Here is a 27177-nt window from a genome sequence, read left to right as displayed (position 1 = left end):
TTATTTTTAAGTGTAAAAATGTGTTTATTCACAATCTTTGAGAAGTCACCATTCCTTAAAAAAATTCTTTATGAACAAAATGCCAAGAAAAATTACAATAGTAGCTTATGCCAAACCAAAAATATACATCTTATGTATACAAACTTTAAAAAGCATAACACAGGCAATGTGAATATAGATTATCTTTAAAATATTTCCAATGACATAGCTACAACTTAAATTATGTTGAGACATAAATAACAGCATTACCTAATATATTTACATATTTAAGGTGTCATATTTATTTCTGAGATTAAAAAAGGAGACAAAACTATAGATGTCATGGCCCAGCTGTTCAAATATTGAAAGGGCCACATGATTTTTTTTTAAAGTACAGCAAGAACTTTAAGTTACTATTTATATCTGGACCTTCCTATATTTTTGAGAACATGCACTGTCATTGTTGCAAGAAAAAAAAAAGTAAGGAAAAATTGAAAAAAGTTTGCTTACTAAAATCATACTCAATCCTCAGCAAAATCAAGACAAGCAATAGGGAGTGTCCTATATCGTTGGTCTTTTAAATTGATACATACACTTTAGAGCAAAAAAAAGTTAACTGTATATCATAAAATACAGTTATATATTGATTTACTTAGTTCCATCCTATTAAAGCCTTGTATTACAAGGCAAAGGAAAGCTTAATGAAATCAATGAGGTTCTTTCGTATCAGAAAGGATTTTATTTACTTTGAAATACCCGTATTACCTTTTTTAGGTTTTCCTTTCTTAATAAACCATGCACAGAGAATATGTTCCATGTAAAATCTTTCAAGACCATTCAGTGGAAATATAGAATTTTTTAAAATGACAGCTAGAAATTTAATATATCAATTGACTAAATTCAACATTCATTTATAGACACACAGAAAAGGAAGTGAAAAACCTAAGTATATATATTTTCTTAAATATCTTTTGATACTAACTTCAAGTGTCCAAATTCTGAAAGATTATTTTAATGTATCATATCCTTTGTTCAGACTGAATCAACATTGATATACTAGGATACGCTGTAAGTGTAGGAAGAAACTGATATTTCAGGCTTTCTTTAGGGTCATCTACTCAAATTAATTGTGCTTACTATTAGATGACATAATTTAAGTAAGTCATAGGAAAAAATAATGCTGGAAAAGGAACACTATTCTCTCTGAATCTGGCAGTCCCTCTTCATGCTCCCTTCATGTCTGCTGAGAATGAACACAAAATGCCTTAATATTTTCACAGTTAGCTACTAAAATAGGATTAAGAAAGCATTTGAAGTAAAATCAACAAAATTCTTTTAAAAAGTGAAAAGCAACAAACAGTAAACAGGATTGCTAAATAGTTAAATAAATTTAATTAGTAACATGACAGACCATTCAATTGTTTTGAAAAGCAGAAGGCAGATGATGAAACTACACTTACTTCTGAAGCAGCTCAGACGCAGCCTATCATTCCTATGCCTTTCTCATAAGTGTTTACAAAACAGTTTCTTACCTCCCCTCACAAAAAGGCTCAGCACAACCATTTATACATTCTAATTGGTTTGTAACATTTGGTCGTAACTGACAAACAAGATCACACGATTTTTTCCTATCGCTTTTGCTGATCTGAATCATATTGCTTTAGACCAGAATCGGACAGTTCTAATACAGGATTTACAAATCCACAATACTCGGAATTGCCATTATCATCCATTTCAGCACTAACAAAGTCATTCTCCCACTCCAGCCCGTTGGAATCGTCAGAGGCTGACGTAGGATTACTCCCAGTCTTCTTGCAGCTATACTTAAGTGCTGCCCGGAGAATGTCTTCCTCTGTTTTGGAACGTTCTCTCATTGGAAGCATTCGATTCATTCCTATTATATGGGCAGAGTTATTAGAAATCTTAGTAAGGATTTAAAAACTTTATTAAAAGACTGAGACTATCAGGCTTGACCTGTGAATTAACTTAAAAAAACCAATCCTGGACTTCCCTGGCGGTCCAGTAAAGTCCAATCTTCCTTGGTTAAGACTCTTCTTAACCAAGACTCTGCCTGCCAATGGAAGGGACACGGGTTCAATCCTTGGTCCAGGAAGATCCCACATGGCACGGGGCAACTAAGCCCGTGAGCCCCAACCACTGAAGCCTGCATGCCAAGAGCCCGTGCCCTGCAGCAGGAGAAGCCACTACGAGAAGCCGCTGCACTGCAACGAAGAGGAGCTGTATCTTGAATAAAGACCCAGTGCAGCCGAAAATAAATGTAAAAATATCTTTCAAAATTAAAGTTCTCAAAAACAACAATCCTATGGAAGACTTCTTAAGGGAGATGTTAAAGTCTAATCCTACAGTGAACATTAGCACTCAACAAAGGATGGTTTTGATACAATACTGATAAGATGAAACTTCTGAAAAGCTGTAAGTAAAGCAGAATGGATGGAGGATTTCAATTGCTATTAGTCTTATATGGCCAAATTAGTGTGTGGGCCAAACTTCTTTCCTACCTAGATGACAATTTCATTTCCCAGAGTTGTAATAACTCTAATGATAATGATAACAATATACACATTTCTAGTACTTACTAGGTTCCAGTTAACATTGCTTGCAAATGACATATGTGAACTGATTTGGTCCTCAACCACTCTATGAAGATACATACATACAGCACGATCACTATTCCCCATTCTGAAGCTGAGGAAAGAGGAAAGTGATTTACCTGAGGTCACACAGCTACAGGGGTGGTGGGGCAAGAATGTGATTCCATTTCCTTGGGCTTCAAGGTCTGTACTCTTTTGCTATTCTGACTCTAGCATAACAAAACAGAGACATTTCTAGGGGAAACTGTTCTAGATCTAATTCTGAACAGAAAGAAACTGGTCAGTAAAGTGAAAGTAGCAAAATTCGTGGAAGAAAAAAAACATCATTCTGGCAGAATGAAGAGAGGGAGGACAGAAAAGAGACTTGAATTTGCGTGTGTAGGATCAACACTAGTAATAGAATTAAAATCAAGGAAAAGAGATTATAAGAGAGTAATCCCTAGACACAGTCAACAGTTTTGTTTTCTGAGCTTCAAGAATCCAATCCTACAATAATAATAATTAAAAAAATATTTAATCTATCACTGTTATGACTCCCCCCAAATCACAGACTCAACCTAGCAAACTAAATCATCTTTGTAGACATGATAAAAATGGGAGCTGGAAACTAATATAATTTTGAGGATTTGTATTTAATTGAATATTACTATGTCTAACGGAAGCTGAATTGTACATCATAATGTTTCTAGTGAGTTCTGTCCTCTATGAAGTCTAGTTTAATAATTCTATTATAATGGCTTGAATAATAACCTTGAAAGTCATGTTATCTAAAAATTTAATTAGTATACAGTGAGGATGACAAAAGTAGCAATTAAAAGACCTGAAAAGTCTTTAGATCAAATTGAACAAGATGTTAAAATAAAAATAAATTTAAAATTTTCTAGTTGGGATCTAAATAAGAAAAATATAGGGCTGGAGAAATGGTGTTTAGTTGAGAATTAATGTAATCTTTGCTAAAGTCTTTCAGTTTCTCTACTGATAAAACTAATGGCTTGTCTAAAGGATATCTAAGGTCTATTCCATCTCAAAATTCTAAGAAATATTTAATGTTTATTATTTTTCTTAAAGTCCTGTATTTTGCAACTGGTTCTTCCTTTTTGGATTACCTATTTCTTAAAATTGGAGAAGGAAATGGCAACCCACTCCAGTACTCTTGCCTGGAGAATCCCATGGATAGAGGAGCCTGGACTGCTATAGTCCATGGGGTTGCAGAGTCAGACACGACTGAGTGACGAACACATTTCTTAAAATAAAAATAAAGGCTTGGGCCTTATTCAGTGTAAAAGCTTTAAACAAAATCCACATTTTAGCTACAATTTTGAGTACCTGCTATGTGTCACACTACATGCTGGAGGGTTTACATAAATTTCATTTAATCCTCACAATCATGTTTTCATTTGTTCAAATAGTTATTGATTGCCTATTATGTGCCAAGCTTTTCTAGACCCTCAGTATATAACAGTGAATAATCATTCTTTAAAGCAGCTTTATAATTCCCTTTTTATGATGAACTGCAGCTTAGAGAGATTAAGAAATCTATCTTAAGTACTACAGCTAGAAAGACATACCAGTAAAATTCTAATTCAAGTCTGTGTTATGGCTTTTGTACTACCAAAAAACCTAACAAACTGCTTATTTATTTCAGTTCAGTCACTCTGTCATGTCCAACTCTTTGCAACCCCATGGAGTGCAGCACACATCATTATGAAGCAAAAGTTAATTAAGTTGCTCACAAGGGGGCTGTGATTCCTACTGAGTTAAGCGGCTGCATTACAAAAATCTTAAAATGAAAAATAACATTTTCTTTCTAAATCTCAAGAAACATTAAGAATTAAGCAACTCTCTAAACAGTTCACCAACAAATGATAATCACTAATATAATAAGAGTCTAAGAAATTTTAAAGACCTTGCATTCATTTCAGTTTAAGTAAAGTAAAGACAAAGTAGATTTCTATAAGTTAACACAAATTAAATAAAAATTTTCAGGTAAAATTTAAACATAAAATACCTTCTTCATCTTCCCATTCTAGATCTAAAGATGTGCTGTCATCATTTCCACTAGTTGATTTAGTTTTGGTCATTAAATCACAACTGCTTTCTGTATTTGGTGTCAAAACTGTGGCATCTGATGAGAGTCCTAGAATATACACCAAACCCAGTTAGATATGGTGACACAATACTCCTTTACTAAAACCATTTATTTTGCAATAATGATCTCTCTTCAAATAATACTATTCCATTTAACATCATAAAAAACAATTATTGAAATCATTAAATTGGTAAGCTTCTGTTAGAAATAGTATAAATGGTTTTCCCCCCTTTCTTTTTACTCTTTGTCATCTAGCACAGTAAATACACAAATTTAAATGAATTACAAATTTTTCAAATATGATGAACTCAATGGAAAAATGAGGGCCAGACTCCCTATACATAACTATAGAAATAGCCTGAGATTTTTCTTTACTCTAACTCGTTTTATTTATTTTAAAATTTATTTTATTGAAGTATAGTTGATTTATAAGGTCATGTTAATTTCTGCTGTAAAGCAAAGTGATTTAGTTATACATATATTCATATTCTTTTCTACTATGGTTTATTATAAGGCATAGAAAATAGTTCACTGTGCATAGAGGAGGGCCTTGCTGTTTCCACATTCTATGTATAACAGTTTGAATCTGCTAGTCCTAAACGCCCACCCCATCTCTCCTCCACCCCTCCTCCCCCTTGGCAACCACAAATCTGTTCTCTATAGCTCTGAGCTTGTTTCTGTTTCTCCAACTCCTTTAAAAAAGTAAAAATAAAACTGTATATTTAAGAGCTAGTTATTTGGGCAACACAAATTGAAGGGCAGGAAGTTCGAGAAAAACAGTCAGGATCTTCCATTATCTGTTTAGTGTGGCATAAAGTAACCTTAAAATGTACCCACATATTTTAAAAGACTTACTACTACTTCGAAAAACTTCATACTGTGACTTTATATTTCTCAAACAAGATTCAAAGTCATCTTCTGGTCCTGGACTGTAATAAAAGTGAATTTTTTTTATATATTCATAGTCAATACAACATAATGCAGGCTAAAGTTAAATGATGCCATTTTGATTAGAAAAGGTATATTCCACACAAATTCATAATTACTTACAATCAGAATACCCTAGTCAAAACAGGTCTTACTTTTCTTAATACTAGCAATAAACTGAAAATAATATTGGTAAGATTTTGGTTAGTCTTGAAGTCAAACCCAAAACTTAGCCATAAGTCTAACTTTATAATTTACATTACTGAAGCATGAATGAGGTTCTTTGGATGAGCAGGAAACACTCCTGGAAACGTGACACTGAAATTATATCTTCTAAAAAATGATCACACATAAACTTTATTTTAAGAAAAGAGCTAAGGAAAACACAAACAAGCAAGGCATAAATAATCTATCCAAAGCTATTTCAATGTGTTATTGCATCATATTCTATACGAAAGATGTAATCACTCTTAGGAATGCAATAAAGTTAATTTAAAATAAATAATGATGATTTTCCAACATAAAGAAACAATGTTCTCAGTATCTTACAAGACAGTATCTTTGAGAAACAACTGTTCTTTTTATGGAGCACACACACACGAACATGTATACAAACATCCAGAGGTGAAATGCGTTCTGTTTAGAAATAATATTTCCTACCACAAAGGGAAGAAGTATGTTTCATTATTTACCTTTGATATTCTCCATTGCTGGAAGCATGGCATCGCTGCACAGCTCTCTGCCTTTCTCGCTTTGGAAACATAACGCGACACAAGGTCACTCTGCTGTAAAATTGTATTTTCTAAAACTATTCATCAAATGCCAAAATTTTAAAATTTAAAAAGTGACTCTATTGAAGTCTTTCTCCTTAAATTCATCACTGTTCACTTCTATATCATCTTATTTAAGGGTGGAATTTCTCTTAATTTTTCATTGTATAATCCTTACATGGTCAGAATATTCATAGGGTTATTAAAAATAACTTTAAAGATATATATTGGTAGCTTCCTTATTACACCTAAGAACTTCTAATAACTGGAAAGATGAGGAGCAAGAAAGTAATAGTTAAAACAGTATATGAAGTCCTATTCCGGGTGAGATAAGTAGCAATAAAATAAAAGAACTAAAAAGATCTGGCTAAGTTTACTCAGAAATAATAAAACAAAGGGTTCAGAAAGCCTGTCACGAGTTGTGGCTCTGTCAGTTATTATGTATGCCCCTGGCATGTCCTATACTCTCTGCTTCTTCATCTGCAAATTACAGACGGCTGTAATACTGCCCTGGCAAATTCACAGGGCGTTTGTGAAAGTCAAATGAATTCACATAATGTGTATCCTCTGTGTCAGCGGATGCTGTACAGACTGCATGTGTTCCCATATCTATTTATTCAAGAAGAAAAGAACTCAAGAACTCGAATAGATTCTGCACATGGAATCCTTTTTAGTCTTTAAAAGGCAAGCAGCAGAGAATTATAGTAGAAAGAGATGGTTAAATTAGAATCAGAAAAATATTTATTTTCTTAGTAAAAGGTAGTTAATTTAAAAACTTTTCCATTATTTAGAACTTACTAAACAAAACAAAACTCCCTCATATAATCTGATTCATCTGTTAAAATACCAAAAACAGGAGAAAGAGAGATAAAGAGCACATGTCACACAGAAATCACACAGAAACATGATACGTGATTTTTTAGTTTCTCTAAGCTACAATAATTATTATGTGACATAACCCTTGTACTGCACCTCAGCTCACACCGCAGCAGAGTTCATGCGGGCAAAAGATGGTGGAAGACACGAAGCAGAAAACTGGCTAAGCAATGCCTGAATACTGGCTCTGCCATTTATTAGCTGTAGGATCTTAAGTTATTTAGTATCTCTGTCCCTTGGTTTCATCACCTGTGAAATGGGGATTAAAAACACTATCTTTCTCCCAGGATTGTTGTGAGGATTAAATAAGGTAAAACATGTAAACTAATCAAAACAGTTCCTGCCAGGGCTCCATGAATGTCTGATATTAAGCTTGTCTGGCATTATAAGAATGCCATATTTGAATACCACATGGTAAATTATGATAAAACTGTTGTTTTCTCTGATAATATGTCAAAGATTTCCCAAGACCAAAATTGTCAATCTCCCAAAGACAAAAGTACGAAGATGAAAAATATAGTATTCCTATGTGGCGAAATCACTTAGCTTATCAAGAAATTGTTGGGGGCGAAAAAAAAAAATTCACAAAAATAAACTTAAAAATGCTGCAGAAATTGTATTTAAAGGTCAGTTTTGCAGTGTTTCATCAAAGAGTATATTTATTTTTCCAAAAGAATACTGAATTTTGGAGAAGTAAATTTCATCTTTGGGATAAACAAAAATTGGTGTTGTTCAGTCATTAAGTGGTGTCCAACCCTTTTGCAACCCCATGGACTGTAGCCCGCCAGGCTCCTCTATCCATAGGATTTCCCAGGCAAGAATACTGGAGTGGGTTGTCATTTCCTTCTCCAGGGGATCTTCCCGACCCAGGGATTGAACATGTGTCTCCTGTATTGGCAGGCGGATTCTTTACCATGGAGCCACCTGGGAAGCCCTAACAAGAATTAGCTTCTCCTAATTTAAAGCCAAACAATGCTCAATGTCAAGTATAAAATTTGATGCTGTTTCTAGCTGTTAAAGACCCACTGATTTGCCTTTAAAATTCCTATGAGTATAGGAATAAATACATTCATTGTTAAACAAGAAGCCCTTGATTCTAGGGGAAAAAATGTCCCAACTAAGACCTGTCAGAGAAGATCAGGAGAAAAGCAGCCCTAGTGTATGCTGGGGTCTCGTCCCCTCACCTCCAAGAGCTTTCGCTGCTTTGCTGCCCTGGCTGCGTCACGCTGGGCAGCGTATAAAGCTTCTTCTTCTAGTCTTAACTTCTCTTCTCGTAAGGCTAACTGTGCATGAACAAAACATAAGGATTAACAAAAATCAGAACCTGTCTGACTGCTCTAGAAATAAAATGCTTCTATTTATAAAATAAAAAGAAATCATTAAAAAAAGAATTGAGTTCTACAAAGCATAACAGAATTGAACTTTTTGTGGTTTATTTCAATTTCTCTTTTTACAAAGTATTTCAAATAGTATGAAACATATTACTGAATTCTTAAAAGTTGAGTTATAAAGTAGAGCATCTAGTTTGCATAAATAAAAGACTATTTCTTTCTCTAGAATATGCAGTGTTCTTCATTCTCAACAATCATTCCAATGCCTATCACCCTACTTAGTTTATTGTTTGGGCCCTTGTTAGTTCAAGGTCTTCAAAACTAAGGTCAATCATACGATTTTCTACCAAAGTGAAGTAAGCTTTCACAAAGTTCATGTCACATTGATACATATGTCCTGAATTTTATTACTATCATTAAAAAATTAATTCCAAATTTAAGTTCCTGCCATTCATAGTAGCATACAAACTGCTTTAGTGATAACCTGTTACAAGTCAAATCAAATTTAAAAATCAAATTCCAACACAATATTTTTCTTTAGCCTAATATTAGCATCTATTGTGTAGCTTAAGTCAATGCTGTTGAAATCATTAATTGGAAATAATTTAGCATTAAATAGGTACCAAACAGACTATTTTTAAATGTATAATGGAATATGACTAATTCCATTTAGTTTAATGAATAGCAAAACTATAATTACAGGCCATTTCTGTAAATATACTAAAATAAACAGAACATTTATGACTGTTAGAAGTACTTAGTTCACTTACTAAGAGTAATTGAATCCAAGACTAACAGAAAGATTTAAAAAAATGAACCACTTATTGTGAAACACAATCATTTTTTAGTTTTAAACACGAAGGTTCAGGTAGTTTACCACAGTGCCTAATTGTGAGTTCAGAAGATCATTTTCAGAAGGATGTATTCTCTTCACTTACTGGCAGCATATGATTGCTGATAAATTAAACCAAACTAAGCCAAATTATTATAGGCTGGAATAATTTTTTAACTTTTAAATAACTTTTATCTGCATATATCTAAATTTAGGTCCAATGACTATTCATATGCAATATATGATTTAATAACACCTTTCTCCTATAAACAGAGACATGATAAAATATACTTAAGCAACATAAGACTAATCACCTCTTTTTGGATTTTCATATCCAGATCTTTCTGCTTTTCAACAATAGAATCATAATGCTTCTCTCTCAGGTCAACAATTTCTTCCTCAGTAAGAGGCCTACACAGAAAAATGAGGGAGAGAAAGAAAATGAAAAAAAAAAACAGTGCTGGTAAGTTCAAGTTTAAATAAAACACTCAAAAATCAGTGAAATTCTGAAATTTTACTGTTAACAATGTACTAAACCAATTCAATGCTGATTTCAACTCAAGAGTAAAAAAAAAAATTATACATTCTAACACATTTTTTAATGTACTTATTTGGTACGTAAGTTGAAGATGACATACTATCAAGAGTATTTTTTAGCACTATAATCAACTTTAAAGAAATGTGGACTCCATGTACCTTTACTTTGGTTCTGGTTCTTTTTGACTATATCCCAAGATGTGCATCATAAAATATAAACCTCAGTACACTATACTCTTGACATCAGCCCTCATGTCATTCTGGAATTCTTAACTCTCTTACCCACTGCCCTCCTATTTATCCTGCTCAATCCCCCTGGCCACCTCAGGCCCTTGATCCTTCCCTTTTCTCTCTTGTTTATCTATCCTGATCATCTTCTGGCTTCACTTCACTTACTACCAATATGGATCCCATGGCAAATCTGAAGTACTTTCTTACCCACACATTCACCTTCTTGCATAACCTTCTTTATGCCTTATTCACCCAGATTACTCATTGTCTGACTTTGGGTCATTGCCAAGATTAGCTCTTCCTGCTGATAGCTGCTAGAAAAAAAATCAAACATACACTTGGGCCTCTACCCCTAGCAATAACCCTTTACTTATACGTGGCCAACTTCCTCTCATATATTATGCTAATTACTTCAAAATCTTCACATACACACTCTTTAAGTTCCTCACGCAGACTCTTTTCTCTTAGAAGTCAATTTCACCCCACCATGAGACATGAGGAAACATGTCTCCAACCATCAAATCCCTCCATTTCTTGCCAGTCCTCCTCTTACCTAGGTCTACCCTCCCTTCTCTCCTCTCTTTCCTCTACAGAAGTGCCATTCCTTAATTTGTTCAGGGTCACCCACCCTGCTTATACTTGATTCACTCATCACTGGTGCTACTCCTGTCCCACCGCACTCCAGAGAATTCTGGGACACTGACCATCAACCGGCACCTCTCTTAAGTCTGCTCTTCTTATCTGTTTTCACCTCTCTTCCTTGTGAAGACGGGGAAGAAAGGAAAGAAGAAAGAAGGAAAAACGTTCGATTGATCTATACCTGTCTCTAACTACTGTGCCTTCTCTTTCCCATTTCAGCCAAAATGTCTGAACTTAAGTCTGACTGACAGCACAGCAGGCAGATGCTATGCGTCAGGTTCGCTTTTATGTGCTTTGCATGTACTAATTTTAACTCCTGCAACAACCCTGTAAGGTAGATAGATAAGGGAAATGAGACAAAGACAGATTATGTCCAAGTAAGTCATATAGTTCATGGCAAAGCTAGAATTTGAACCCAAGCAGTCTAGTTGCTTGCTCTTAACTACTGTGTCTCTCTTACCTCTGCCTTCTCACTTCCCGTTCTCCCATCAAACAAGGGCAGTCTGTCTGCCTTCATTACCAGGTAATCAATGGCTTCTGTGTTGCCAAATATAATAGGGATTTTCAAGTCCTTATACTATTACTTCAGTTTCCTGTGGCAGTGCTGGCCATTCCCTCCACTCCATCTGTTAGTCTGTCTCCACCTCCTTCCTTGGCTTTCTGTGCTCTCCTGATTGCTTTTGCCCACTGCTTCTTGATTGTCTTCTGAATCCTCTTCTAGCGTCCGTCTATTCAATCCCCAAACCACTAAACCAATGCTCTCTCTCCATGATCCAACCCCCCCACCTCCTCGTCTTCTCCAACCTTAGGTCTTGATAATTATCATGGTTTTAACCAGCAATGTATATAGTAATGTCTCCTCCTACATGTGTTTCTCTAGCCCTAACTTCTGCTGGGCTTTTTTTTTTTTTTTTTTAGTGTTTTGAGGTATTATTTATACAAAGTGAAAAACATGATTAGTGAAACAAGTTTCAGAATGTCATTAAGGAAGGAAAAGGGGTATAAAGTTTAAAAAATTCAAGGAAATGTACTTATCAATATTAATATAGTTTTTTAAACTAAAATATACATAAAAACTTAGGTTCAATAAGAAAGCACTTAGGCACATTAAAATCTTCAATGTTCAAAACAATCTTTTGAAATGTTATTATTTATCTCAATCTTACAGAAAGAAATAACCAACGTCCTGAAATGTAAACTGTTCAGTGCATCAAAGCAAGCAGATGACACAGTCTGGATTTTTAGAAGCTTATTATAGTTTATATGGAAATCGTTTGTTTAAAAAAAAACAAAACGCCTTACCTATGACTGCTTCCTGGGCTTTCTCCCTGTACAAGAATTAATTAAACAATTACACAAATTTTACTAGCTGAATTCTATTTAAGGCAAGCCAATAAAATTTTTATTTAGTCAAAATATTTTCTGCTTACCTATCTTTAACAGATATCATTACTAAAAGTGTTTTAAACAAAAAGCTTTAACATTTTACTATTTCTCAAAGGTAGAATTTACTTTAATATCAATCTTAATTAAAAAGCAACCAATTGCTGAGCATTTCCTAATTTTTTAATAACAAATATTTACTATATACCAAATGAACTTCTGGGTTCAAGATGGTACTAGACAAACATACTTGCTATGCTCTGATCACTTACAACTGATCATTATTCGCAGATTCCAAAACTGCAAATGCACCAATGAGCTAAAATTTATTTGTAACATCAAAACCAATACTCCCTGCACTCCTGTGGTCATTCATGAGCAAGAACAGAGCAGCAGCCTCTAAGCTGCCTGACATGCACATTCCTAGCGAAAGCAGCAGGTGACGCTCTGCCTTCCTGTCTCAGCAGTCTTGCCCTCTTTGCAGCCTATGCAATGCCACTTTTTTGCGCTGTTTTTTTTGTTGCTGATTTTGCTGTTTAAAATGACCCCCATGTGTAGTGCTAAAGTGCTATCTATTGTTCCTAATCACACGAGAAGTTATGATATGGTTTATGGAGAAAATATATGTGATAAGCTACATTCAGGCATAATTTATTAAGTGCTGTGCATAGTGAGTTCGAAGTTAATGAATCAATAGTATACATTAAAAATAAGATGTCAAACAGAAACACAAAACAAGGTTATATATTGTTAGCTGATAAAAGGTGATCGGAAGCTTGCAGGAAGCTAATGCTGTATTTTCCCTAAGAGTAGTGTTCTGGGATTCACTAATAGAGCATTCACGGCAACTTTATAGAACATAATTACCACGAACTTATGCATTTCTTACATATTTGAGCTATTCACATCCCACAATTAAAATATATGACTAAGTAACTGCAGAAAGAAAATTCCAAATGGTCCACATCAACTTAGGAAAAAGCACTACAAAGCAGAACATGACATTCAATTAAACCAAACACTACGACCTGAGAGAGGAACAGACTGGTCAGCAAACACTCAAACCAACAAAACGCACCTTAGGAAAACACAAGGAATCACATTAAAAAAAAAAAAAAGTAGTAAAATCTCAGGATGAATTGTATTGAAAGTTAAGAGAACTCTTACATTTGGTACTTGTCAGAAAGTTAAAAAATACCATGTTAAGTGTTTGTTTAAAAAAATACACAAAATTAAAGTTATTACTGAAAAGGGAAAGAAACTAGATTCTATGAAACATTAAAACTATTTGGGAGAAATTTTACTGGGAAAACAAAAGGTTAAAAGATAGTTTCTCAAATATGTTCTATCAGACGATAATAAATATGTATTACTATTTTAAAAATGGATTTATACCCAAATTAATTTGGGAAATGCTAAATTGGACAGGTTGAAATAATTTTTAACAGTTCTTGAACAATTTCTTTATTAGTTCCTCTCAGAATCTTTAATATGCTGGTTTACACGGAGACCAGTATCCTGTACACACTATGGGAAGTGCTGGGCTAAAGAATACTTTAAATTTGGTGTCATATATTTTCCTCTTTCCTCAGAAAACAAAAATGATAAAGAAAGACAAAACCTGCAATGCTCTTCTATATGCATTCACTTTAGAGATGTGAGAAGTAGGCTCAAGGAAGGTTTTGTAATTTGCACAAACTCATATAATTAGTAAAAATGGAAATTAACACACAAAATTCTAACTATATCAGTGCCTAAGAAACATATACCATATTGCACTAATTCTGAAATGTTTTTTTTTTTTCCATTTTAACATTTCTGTACTTGGGATGCATCTTAAAATTGATTTTTAGATGAGGTGAAATGTAAAAATAAACAAAAAGAAAACTGATGAAAAGATAATGGCTAAAGTCAGAAAGTGATTATAAAACAAACATATAAATTCTACCCTCAGAAATTTGTGAAAACTATGGGTCAAAGAATGGTTTACTCTGGATCATTGAGGAATTTAACCTACTTAGTGGCAAAATGTTAGAAATATCTTTTTTAGAAGTTCCTCAAGTTCTACAGAATACTGTAAAAACCTGTTTTAAATATATGTATATATAAACACATATGTAAGTTATAGATGAAACTATATATATTATATGCATATGTGGTATTTTACAGAGGCTGTATAAACATATATAGTGTTACATATGTTTCATCATAGAAAATTCTGAGTAATCTGCTAATATAAATTAGTAAGAGAAGGAAATAAGGGACTAAAAAGTAAAAATAAAAACTAAAATGTTAAAAATTCTAAAAGAAAACATAACATAATGAAAATGTTAAAAAATAATTGTCAGAACTAGTGAGATGCTCTATGAGAACAAATTAGATTTTGTATTACTGTGAAAATACTTACTTCATCACTTTCTACTAGATTCTCAAACTGAAACAACAAGAAAGAAAGTGTTAGGATGAATAGTTATCTAAGGTCTCACAAAATATTTTAAGTAGTAAAATGTGAGGATGAATTGTATTGAAGGTTAAGCGAACTCTTGTTTTTAGTTAGGATATAATATTAAATATTACATTTAACATTAAATATTAATCATTAATGTAACCAATAATTATGTAATGGTATAATTATTATTAATGACTACATCAATAACACAATATAATATTAATATAATATTAACTATTACATTAAACATTAAATATTACAAATATTAAATTTGTCATGTCTCACAAAAAACTTTGTCACTTTTTCATATCAAAAATAATATACCTTTATTTTATAAGATAAAATATATGTATCTCTTTATACACCATTTCATTTGATTTATTAAACAAGACAGCCAAGACAAGAATAAATCATTTATGACTTTTATTAAAAAGAAAATGGAAAATCACAGCAATTTTCTACATAGATCAGAAACTTATAAACCAAAACTTTCATCTGAATTAGGCGAATTGACTATTTCATGGATCTTTTAAGTCCACACTGCCAGGACTTCCTAATTCACCTGAGTTAAGAATTAATACTGTAAGTCCCTCAAGAAATAGAACTAAAAGATATTCAAGAATTTCTCTTATGTTTTTATTTATTCATCTATTCATATAACGATTCACTGAAAATCAAGATGGTAGTTGCTATTTCTAAATACAGTGTTTTTCTAGAGATACAAATGTAAAAATTTGATCATAATGTGATGAATGCTATCATGTCAAATGACCAAATAAAAGTCATCATGTTAAATTATATTATGAAAATAGAATATTTTCTTATACTTTAAATAGAATATGATACATGACTACTTGAAAGAAAGGAAATGTATTTTACTGTTAATATTGTTTTCTTGTCTAAAGATCAGGAAAACAATGAATTCAAAATGTTTTGAACTTATATTTTGTGCTGGTTTGTAATTTATTTAAAAAAAAAAAACCTAATTCCTGGTTCACATGCTTCTTTATTTAATATAAAAGGCAGTTTTGGATTGGCTGTAAGTTCTGCCACATATAAGTACTGTAATGTAATCCAATTTCTTCACCTGTCTAAGCCTCTGATTCTCACTCATAAAGCAAGGTGACAGCCACCTGTTCAACAGAATTGTAGCAAGAATGTGCAATGACATTTATAAACTGTATAGTGAAGGCTGGTGCATAGCAGGGACTGAGCAAATGGCAGATTCTGTCATTACGTTTTACATAACAAAGAATAATCAACTCAGTGATTCTTTTTGTAGAGTTGCTTCAAATCAGCTTGCTGCTTTGATTCTGTCACGCCTCTACTAGGGCAGGCCAATGGTGTCTCTAGCCTCACAGCCTACTAAGCCACTGTAACTGATAGAAGAGTACCCTCTCCCTCAGTTGTGCAGGGCAGAAAAGACAAAAACAAAACACAAAAACACTACCTCTTAAGCAATTCTATTAGAAGAACAGGACCTTAATCTTCTGCAAACTTGTTTTCCCCATTCACACTCCCTCCACCACTCCAATTCTTCCCTTCTTCACCAGCATGGATAATATTGAAATATAAATAGTCCATACTAAATTTAGGTCCACATCCTTCCCCCTTAATAAAAAAAAAAAAAGGTCCCTCTTGCCCTTCTCAAGGTACATTTATCCAATCAGATTTACAACACTACTTACCTCTATAGTTAAGTGCTCACCTCTTGAGCATGTTCTAAAATACTTGGATCTGGGAAGAAAAACAGAATAACAACTTTAAAAATTACAATTAATGCTAAAACTGAGTTACTATGGTTTATAATATAATAAAAATTATTTCCTCAAAAGCAACTTTAAATTCTCCAATATACAGCATCTTGTATTTACAAAAAGGGAACATCGAACTTACAAAAGAATACAGATAGTCCAGATTTTTAAATGCAGTTTAAGTGTTTAGTCAACTCATAATTTTCTGTTGGGTCTTAACAGTTACGAAACTTGTCACTGTAAGTTAATTTAATATATATTTATTACATAGAATAGAATACAATTAAATTTAAAATTTTATCTCATTATTTTTACTGTATCAAGAAAAATATCTTGTTAAAACACTGGTGTGTTAAATAATCTATAAGAGCATGTTCCCAATTTTGTTAAAGAAAATGTATAAACATATATGATCCCACAAAACAACAAAAATCTAAAAAGATATATGCGGTTTTGCTAAGAGTGGTTATCTCTAGATGGTGGGATCACATGCACGAATGCCAAGTCGCTTTAGTCATGTCTCTCTGTCACCCTATGGACTGCAGCCCGCCAGGCTCCTCTGTCCATGGGAGAATCCCATGGGATTCTCCAGGCAAGAACACTGGAGCGGGTTGCCATGCCCTCCTCCAGGGGATCTTCCTGACCCAGGGATCGAACCTGGGTCTCTTACGTCTCTTGCACTAGTAGGCGGGTTCTTTACCACCAGTGCCATGTGGAAAGCCCCGGTGGGATCATATATGTTTATACAAAACCACGCCTGCAAAAATAAGAGGAAGAAAATGAAAAACAATATACTTCATATATACATCAACCAAATAATCCATTAAATTAATTTTTCCAACTGGGGCCAAATATTGACTTTAATTTTAATTTCTCCTCACAATGTACACATATGTCAAATCACCATGATGCATACTTTATATGTCTTACAATTATGTCAATTATATCTGAATAAAGCTGAAATTTAAAAATTCTAATCATTTTTTTCTGCTCCTACTAGTGAAACTCACATGCAGTCCAAGTAAGTGTCTCTTATGTAATACCTGCTCCAAAGATATGACCACATTCCATTAACTGTCTGTCTTCTAACTATTACAGTATACAACTTCGTACAGGTCAGAGTCCCTCAAACTCCTTTACTACTGCAAGTGCCTGGAAATTTTAAAACTTTCACTTATAAGTGAATCCTGTTACAAGTGAATCACTTATAACGTGGATCCTGTTATTGTCGCCTAAACTGATGGCAGAGAACACCCGCCATCCTCCCATGGGGATCCAAAACTCACACTGTGGGTTCCTAATGTGTCAGGATTCTTTAACAGAAAGCACCCCTTTGGGAGATGGAAAAATCTAGGAGTTAGGACAGGTCAGAATACTTTGTATTACGTGTATATGTGTGCAGAGGTGGCAGACAGGTTTAGTAAAAAAGAATGGTATATTACCATGACTAACTGTTTATTATCATAAAGAATAAAAAATAATTTTTCCTGTACAATCTTTATTTGCTAACAGATGCAAAGCAGTTTTATTGCCCATTAAGAGATCATCAGTAAAACCCAAAACATTTGGTATTATCATAATAATAATATTACCATAATAATAATCATATTACCATAATAATTCATGAAACATATGCAGTGTAAACAAAGTCCTAACATTCCAGGCATCTAGTGCCCCCATTCTTCTGTCTTTCCCATTTCTCAAATAAAAACAGAAATGAGTTGAGTTTTACATTAGCACTGTCTTCTGGTATTAGGATTTACGCTTAACGTGCTATATGCTCTCCCTCAGCAATCATTACTCTCTTCCTTTAAGGCTCTGACTATATGGGGAATGAAAACACCATTATTTCCTTCAAGTTAATAGAAAAGGTGGGTCCTCATAAGAACTTGCTCCTGTGTCAGGAATCATGTGAATCATAGAGAAGTGAGTGGGGATAAAGGCACAGAAAAAGAGGGGATGTATGAATAATTATGCAATTAAAATTTGAGCCTAGGCAAGAAATGACAGCTTGGACTAGAGTGGTGTCATTGGGAGAAATGAATAGATTAAAGAAATATTTAGAAGATAAAAATCATCTAGTGAGGGAGATGGACTAGAAAATGCAAGGTGATGAGAAGTGTCATAATCTCAATGGGGATGTAACAGAAAAGAAGCAAGCGTCAGGAATGGAGGTACAAGAGAAAAAATAAATGTGATAAATCCAAGACCCAAAACTTAAATGCCAGAGGGGGAAAAGGAAAAAGGACAAAGTGGTGTAAAAAGCTGCAAAAGCCCTCTGGAATCACAGTATCACATAAAATAAAGCTGACCTGTGAAATAACTGCTTAAAGTCACATCACATGTGCATCATGAATTTAGTCATAAGCCCTGGAGGGAAGGAGAAGATGACAAATAAAATGGGGAACAATCCACCATTGTATTCAAGAGCATGTATATTCAGGTGCACTAATTATGAGCTGCTGAAACAGGTTCCAAAACCAATAATATAAAACAAAAGTCTATTTTCCCTCTTTTTAAAACACAGTCTAGAACTCTCCAATGCAATCCTTGCACATTTCTGTACACACAATCCTCATGTCCCTGAGAGCTGTCTCTAAGTAATGTTAAGTTTCTGTACAACCATTCTACGGTTGCTAAAGATGTGAGAGTTGACTCAAGTATGTAAAGGATATTAAAGAGGTAGAAAAGATAGGCTATCCTACTCCACAAATGATCATGGTAAGTAAAAGAACTTGTAAGAGTCTGAAAGTAAAGGGGTACCAAAGTGGTGATTCTCGTATATATATCTATTTATCAGTGTTATCAAGGCAGATATCAAGACAATCACTTATTTATGACAAAATCAGTCTCATCAAGAATAGAATGGAAATACAGTTTTTTTATGCTTCTACATGTTATTTTGCAAAGCAGGCAAATACTCTTAGATCAAAGTGACTTAAGTAAAAGATAACTTAAAAATCCTCATAAATCCTACATTCTTGTAGTTCCTTTTCTTCATATTCTACTGTATAATATCTGTTAAAATAATAGTCTTTCCTTATATCTTCTGTTTGACATTATAAATAATTAATGAAGAATCATGGTAAATTTGTTCCATAGTCTATTAAAAATTAAAAGCTCCCCAGGACTCTTCTTTTCTGGACAGAGGATTGGAAAGGTTAGAGAGAGAAGCCCTGGCAAAAACTATTACACTGACAATGACGGACAAATCATTTTTCAAGTAGTATCAAATACTTCAATGAAGGTTTAACCATTCAAATCTCAAGAAATAATCCACCAACAGATTTTCCAGGTAAGAACAGTGTCAACATTGGTGGTAATAATAAAGTAATAATATTCACTGTTAAATAAGTCCCTCCCTAATGAAGGCAAATTTAGGAAGAATGGATGTTCAAAAAACTTATGTTCCTTGGAAGAGAAAAGGCAAATTGTTCTGCTAAACATGTTGAAGACAGAAAACATGGATTAAAAAAAAAGTCACTGTCCTTTAAGAGAAGCCTGACTTAGAAGAAACCAATAACCAGAAGGGACCTTAGAGGTCTTTTCTTTCTTTCTCATTCATCTTCTGCAGTCTATGAGCAGCATCTGAAATTGTTGACCACCTTCTTCTTTTAAAAACTGTTGTCGCTTAATGTGTCCATGATTTTGAACCTTCTAATTCTTCTTACTTCCCTGGATGAATGACAGACATAGCTATGTATTTATATTTAAAATATAAAAATGAGTAAAAATTGACCCATGATTCAGGAGATTTACAGTCTAATGGGACAGACACATAGGTGAATTAACAACCACCATACTCTGAAAGGGCTATGTTCTCAAGAAGAGATTCAAAAATCAGCTGAAGAAGAAGGAATCAGCCAGGCCCCCAGTAGTGGAAAGAAATGTTTAGGGAGCAGCAGTAGCTACCAAAGGCGAAGGGGAATGAAAAGATCAAGACTGTATACATTAATTCTGTCAACAAGTATTTACTAAACATCTACATATTAAGCATATAACCTGGAGTTGGGTAGTCAATGGTAAGCAAAGAAAGCATGAATGTATTCCTTTACACCGAGAGCAGAAAAAGAACATTAATCAAATAAGCATACTATTGCAGGTATAATTATAGTCTGAGGAAGTGCTGACAAGATAAGGAAGATGGCTCCATTATGGTGAGAACTTATCCTCGGACTGGGAAGAGTTCTGTGGGAAATAATCCTTGAAATGGCAACAAAAAGATGAGTAAGTAGGATTTATCTAAGTAAATAAGGAAGAAATAGACTCAAGGAAGAGTGTGACAAAATGAGGCAAAAACAAACAAAAAAGGCAAGGAATAGTTCGTGTGAGGTCTTGAAAGCTACATTAAAGATTTCAGTCTTTATCCTGAAGTATGGTAAACCGTTGAAGAAAATGGTAGGAGACATTCAGAAGGTATAACCTACAAAATGTGACAACTTGGACTTGGAGAATGAGTGAAAGGGAGGACTTTAACATGTTTCTCAGATTCATGGCTTTGGTAATTCTATATCATTTTGCCATTCACAAAGTAGGGCACAAAGTAGTAAAAATACTTGGGGTTTTAAAAAATTTGAAAAAAAAAAAGGAGTAAAGAACTGTGAGAAGGAAAGAAAGGTGAGCTCAACTTTACAAATTGAATTTGAAGTTTGTTTGATACCCAAGGGGAAATACTCAGTAGGCAATTAAGATACTCAGGGCTCGGACTGAGATGACTGAGCTCATTAGTATGCAGGTAGTAGGTAAAACCATGTGTTTTCCTGCCATCAGCCAGGAAAAGTATATTATGGAAGGCAAATATATTAAGGAGGAACAGAAGGAGATTCAGAACAGAGCCCTGGGGAGTCCTCAAGGTACCACACAGAATGTCCAAGAAATTCATACTCATTTCAGGCTACTATGGTTTTCCTTCCTAACTTCTGAAATTCCAAGAGAAACATCTTACGCTTATATATTTCTCAAAGCTGACAAATATGCAGAAAACCAAACTGAATCTCTCAACAATGACTACTGATTACTATATTTTAGTAATACACATTATGGTAAAATATTTTAAAATTCTCACTGGTACTCTATATGGTCTATAAAAAGAAAGTCAACACAAAACTGGTGGGATGTATGTTTCACTGTGTAATGTTTTTTCAAAGTTATGGGATAGCTTGAGAAATAAAAAAGAAGAATATGTACTGTTTCATAGATCTTACAAGTTCACAAGTAATATTCATTTGACAAACATGAGATACTAAAAATGAAGAAAGATAAAACATAGTCCCTGACCTAGAAGAGCTCTCAGCTCATACCACTGTATTTATCAGGAGGCAGCAGACAACAGTCCACAGGCCAAATATGGCCCAATGCCTGTTTCTGTTAATAAAGTTTTAATGGAACACAGTCACCTTCGTTTATTTACATATTGTCTATGGCTGCTTTTGTGCTAAAATGGCAATGGTGAATGGCTGCAACAGAGATGTTATGGCCTGCAAAGCCTGAAATGTGTATTAGCTGGTCCCTTACAGAAAAAGTTTGCAATCCCTAATACACAGTAGACTTAAGCCTGTAGGAAATATTATTTCCTCAGGGAGATAATATTGTTTCAGGGGGTTAGAGCAGGTTTCACAGGGAAGGTAATATTGAAGGATAAGTAAAAGCTCACCAAGAACAGGAAAAGAAGGAAAAAGGTCACATACAGAAAGGCACAAGAGAGAACACTGCACGTTAGGAAAACAGAAGCAGGTAGAGCCCATTTGGTGTACAGGGCACTTGGGATATGCAAGTCAAAGGATGGCAGAAGAGCCTCTCACTGATTTCCCCTGCCTATGCCCTGTTCACGTGAACAAGGAGTAAAATCTGCCGTTTTAATGCTATTCTCTAAGGGAACTATAAATGGAAAATGTAATTAGGCTGGTAAAGTAGATTAAGGCGTCTGAACTTCATACTACTCTGAATTGGAAGGTTATCATTCATCCAAAAAAAAGTTAAAATACTAAGGTTTATGAATGACTTAAAGTTTTCTGAGATTAGAATAGAGTCAATGTTTTCCTTTTAATGTTATTTTGATTTATATTCCGACAAGATTTTCTCAATGAGAGAACAAAGAGTGAGATCACACTCTTTACCCAAATGCAGACCTGCATATAATCCTGAGTATTCATATGGACATTATGTTGTATGTTTGAATGCCATGCAATTCATCATCTGTCACAGGAGGAAAAAAAGGCTGAGCAACTTAGCTGTAGGAAATAGTTTGCAGATGGAAATCATTAAGCCAGGGAAAGCCAAGTATGGGTTTTAGAAAGTTTAATTCCACTGACAGGAAAGGAAGATGGCCCAAAGCACAGAGATAAACAGGGAGAGGAGTCTAGAAGTCACTAAGCAGGTGCTTTGAAAGACAAGGTTTAAGGAAGAAGCACAGAGGGAGGACACAGGTTCAGTGTATATTAAGCAGAGACTGACTAGCAACTTAGAGTGGTGCGCGCAGTCTCAAGCAAGTCCAATCCTTTGCAACCCTATGCACTGTAGCCCACCAGGCTCCTCTGCCCATGGAATTTTGCAGGCAAGAATACTGGAGTGGGTTGCCATTTCCTACTCCAGGGGATCTTCCCAACCCAGGGATAAAACCTGCATCTCCTGCACTGCAGGTGGATTCTTTACTCCCCTCCCCCTGGAGGACCATGAAGTTGGTAGCAGAGAGACCGAATGGGAGCTGTTAAGGGAGCCCCTAATCCCTGATCAGGGGACACATGAAGCAGAAGAAGAAATCTAGGGGGGAAGAAAATGGATGATTTCAGACACTCAATGGTACATAGCTGTTAGATTCTTCAGATAAGATGATATGAGGAGCCTTGGCACATCCAAGTGTATCTGTTCAGTAAACAAGTGAAAACACAGTGCTGAGCCTCTGAAAAGAACCCTGATCTGAAGATGTGAGACCACAGGAGTGGACGAAATTAAGGGAACTAAATAAAGAAAAGACAAAGAAAAATTCCATATTTAATAGGCAGATAGAGTAAATACAACCAGGATAGTTTCAAGAAAAGGAAGATAGCCTATCACACAAAATAAAGAGCCAAGTTTTTGAAATATATGCATAAGATCTTCCAGTGACAACGTACAAGATAATGAAATGAGATACGGCAATAAATGTTTATAATGCTTACATGTTTAATAAAATTTTATAATGTTTAATATAAAGCCATATGATATTAGTGGTTAAGGATCAAGGCTCTCAATTCAGAAGGACCTGGGCTGCACTCCCAGCTCTGCTATCCTGGGCAAGTTAAACTTTCTAACCTTTAATTCTCAAACTATCATGTCTCTAACAGTACGCACCTTCCTCACAGGATTGTGGTGAGGAATAAATGAGACAGTGTAAAATACTTAAGAATAGTGCCTGGAACACAGGAAGTAATCAAACGGTGGCAGTTATTATTAAAATCATTTTTACCAGGGGAAAAAAACAGAAAATCATTGTGAACTATCATCTGAAGGCAACTTTGCTGCTGGAGCCAAAAAGGCCAACACATGTTAAATATCAAGGGGATATAAAACATGACCATTTCTTTCTACAGTACATCTTAGCTGGAACCACTATGTGGAATTATATGGTAAGATAAAAATGGGAATTAAAATACAACACAACAAAATATACTGGATCTTCAGTTTGAGAAAGAAAAAAACTAACATGCCTTAAGTGTCTATGCACCAGATTTCTCCTATCACTCAAGAAAAAAGAACTGACCAGCAGATGGAGCCCTCTAGACTATATGGGTAAGGGAAAACTCCCTATAGTGAAATAGGATGACTCATTAGCATGTCTAAATGTTATCCCTTAAAGATATTTAAAAGATATTTAACTTCCTTTGTTTTAACCACCAAATAACTTTACTAGTAGCAAGATTTCTGACATAACACTGATATTTACATTCTGACTAGTTGACATATTCTAGAACATAAAATACCAGATTCTCTAAAATTTTACAAATTAAAAAATAGATAATTCTGGTTTTGCACTTGGATAGTGAAAAATGAGTGATCTGACTCTGAGATACTCATGGGAAATCTACAAGTCTCAAAAACCAGGCCCTGGATTATAACGTACCCTTGTGATGCCCAGCTTTAAGTGGCCTAAGAAAGCCCAGGATTCTTCCTCTAAGGTCATCACATTGACAAACAGAAATCAAGTTTTTGTGATTGCTCCTCAACTTTTTTGTCCTTGGATGAACTACTAGTTAACTACCTAGACCTATACCTGAAAGAAAATCAGAACTACCAGGTGATTAAAAAAAAAGCAACTACTAAAATGAGAGATAAAGTTTAACCTTATTTGTAAACAAAAGCAAACTATATTCACCTATCTCTGCATGTTTATCAGAAGCTCCTAAAATAAAGTTAAAATGAATAAAAACAATAAGTTAATTGAAGATTCAAGTAGTGGACTGTCCAAACCTACATTTAAGAATTAAAACAGAAGGATGGATTTCATCATTATATTGTTTTAGATGACAGTGTCCACAACCCACAGACTCTCATTGCCTCAATAGAACTTGTTTGTTCAAGTCTGGCCCACAGCCAAATGAGTACAGATCCCACTATTAAGATTTTATGGCACATCTACAGACAATTAGCACTGACAATGATTCACTGATTTTTCCCTTACCTTCCCTAAGCTGCCAAGTTCGCGTGCTCAGGGAGTAAAACCTGTAATTTTAATGCTATACTCTAAGGAAAACATTTTTAGTTTGTAAAACCACCATGAAAGAGGAAAAACCCCAAATCCCAAAGACACCAAATAAAGTACTCTGAAGTGAAACATGTTGTTCACTTCATTCGGGTATAAGATCCCATTTTTAATTATCCTACAATGCAACTACATATAAACAAATAAATAAAAACAATAACAAGGTCAAGGATTCTGTGACATCTAGTCCTAAGGCAAGACTATTTAAGCAGCCTGACTAAATGAGAGCATCCACAAATAAAAATTGGAAGTAACTTGGATGACTTCCATTGAGAAGATAAAACAGCTGCCATGCTCCCCTGTAACAGTAATAGCCTTTAAGTTACGGAAATCAAAATACAAAACTAGGCCCAAAGTCTTTAAATCCTTACTTTTTCATTCAAGGGACACAGTGTAAAGCCCTAGCTACTCGGAATCAGAGAGGTGACACAATGCCTGATGAACCAATGAGTAACTCATATTAGATCTACATCACCAAAAGATCCAAACGATAAATCATTTGGCTTCAATGTATGTTGAACATCTTATTACCTAACGATGCTGGTTAAATGGGACAGATCCTGAAAACTTGGCAATCTGTTTCAGAAAGTGCAAAATTAATGTCATTTCTTACATAAAGTGGTGTGCTTCAGATTTTGAATTCTAAGTTTGAGTTCCTGAGAAATATTAGACAACAACAAAGTCAATTTCAAAGGCATTTAAGTTTTTCAATATTTTATGAAATAAACACAGAAAAATGGAATAATTATGAAATTCTATTATTCTATGGATGGTGTGAGTAGAAAAATCTATGCATATCCCAGATTTAATCAAGAGAACTTCAGAAGGGCTGTGATTTCCCTGGTGTCACAGTGTTTGTGGAATTCCTCTCGAAATTCCAAAAAATTAATATTAAAGAGTTACACACTGTCCCTCTTGTTACTAGCATCACGAATCTGAATGCCCACTGGAAACCTAGCAAATTACAAACACCGAAGAATTAACTGCTCAATGTCTGGAACTTAATTTTACTCCAACATCCAAATGATTTCTACTAAAAAATACAAAAACAAAAAAAACCCTCTCAGAGACATCAACTTTTTGGAAGAAGATTCTTCACCTGCTCCGTCAGTGCCAAAGACAGAAATCAAATACAGAGCTACTATCACCTTCGGCAATAAACCTAAGTTCAACGCAGGGTGTGCTCAGGCTGCCGTGGATTCTCCTGCTCCACCGCCCTTTCTCGGGAGGGTGCCCCGAGCTTCCCAGACACCTTGCCTCCCGTGACTCTCTCCCCGCGTGACAGAGCGCCCAGCGGGAATCTCGCTCGGAGGCGGCAGAAGCGACACCCCACCCGCTTCTCCAGCTCTTTCCCTGGAAGGCCCCTCCAGACCAGGGCCCCACTACGACCACCCACTCGACATCTGTGCAGCCGCCAGGGTCGCGGGCCTCCCAGCCTCCTCTAAGCCAATGGGGGACTGACAGGGGTTCCCCGCCGGGGGCCGAATAGGAGGAGCCAGCGAGCGCCGGGCCCCTCCTCCCGGGGGCTTACCCTCCGCCGCCTCCTACACGCTGCAGCCGCCCCGCTTCCTTGCGGAGGAGTCCGAAGCATTGCGTCCAGCAGCAGTTCCCCATCGCATGCCGTCCAGGCGTCGCCGCTCCTCCTCCTCCCACTCAAAGCCCAAACCCAGGCCCGGCAGCCGCATCCGCGCGGCACGAGCCGAATGGGGGCTCGGGGGCCGAGGGCGGGCCGGCCGGAGCGCGGCGGCCTGAGAGGCGAGGGCGACGGAAGGAACAAAGACAGCGATTACTCTTGCGGCCGCCGAGTCGCCGCCGCGAGAGGGAGGAGGGCCGGGCAGCGTCTGGACTCCCTCGCCGTCCGCATGGCCCCTCGGTCGCCTCAGCCCCCCAAGCCCCAGTTCGAGTGACCGCCTCCCGCCGCCGAAGGAGGGCAGTCCCCGCCCTCCGGCGCGCCCAGGCCGGCGCCTCGCCACCGACGCCGCCACACCCCCGGCCTCTCCCGGGCCCCAATAGGCCGTTCCCTCGGCCGCC

At 35.6% G+C, this 27177-nt stretch overlaps 1 protein-coding gene across 3 annotated transcripts; it reads right to left on the bottom strand.

Annotated features, from left to right (window-relative positions):
- On the bottom strand, positions 1-27114 carry AP1AR (adaptor related protein complex 1 associated regulatory protein). Of its 3 annotated transcripts, XM_043438507.1 has the most exons (10): positions 26678-27111; positions 16344-16392; positions 14614-14640; positions 12126-12151; positions 9731-9827; positions 8438-8536; positions 6300-6358; positions 5536-5609; positions 4600-4728; positions 1-1873 (listed from the first exon to the last, which is right to left on the bottom strand). In XM_043438507.1, exons 1-10 carry the CDS (start codon positions 26758-26760, stop codon positions 1608-1610), a joined length of 909 nt encoding a protein of 302 aa, XP_043294442.1. In that variant the 5' UTR covers positions 26761-27111; the 3' UTR covers positions 1-1607. The 3 variants fall into 3 exon arrangements, with proteins under 3 accessions (XP_043294442.1, XP_043294443.1, XP_043294444.1); XM_043438508.1 differs by lacking the exon at positions 8438-8536 and having other exon boundaries at positions 26678-27114; XM_043438509.1 differs by lacking the exons at positions 12126-12151; positions 26678-27111.
- Positions 27115-27177: the final 63 nt, after the last annotated feature.

The sequence above is a fragment of the Cervus canadensis genome, chromosome 19 (genome assembly GCF_019320065.1).
Source record: "Cervus canadensis isolate Bull #8, Minnesota chromosome 19, ASM1932006v1, whole genome shotgun sequence".
Taxonomy (NCBI): domain Eukaryota; kingdom Metazoa; phylum Chordata; class Mammalia; order Artiodactyla; family Cervidae; genus Cervus; species Cervus canadensis.
The sequence above is the reverse complement of the archived record's forward strand: the minus strand, read 5'-3'. Positions and strand labels throughout refer to the sequence as shown.

Excerpts from the sequence above, each read along its gene's own strand:
- AP1AR (XM_043438507.1), bottom strand. The coding sequence starts at position 26,760 with ATGGGGAACTGCTGCTGGACGCAATGCTTCGGACTCCTCCGCAAGGAA. Across the intron at positions 8,537-9,730 it reads ATATGAAAATCCAAAAAGAG|TTAGCCTTACGAGAAGAGAA; the intron begins GTGATTAGTCTT and ends GTTCATGCACAG. Across the intron at positions 5,610-6,299 it reads AGCAATGGAGAATATCAAAG|TCCAGGACCAGAAGATGACT; the intron begins GTAAATAATGAA and ends CTTTTATTACAG.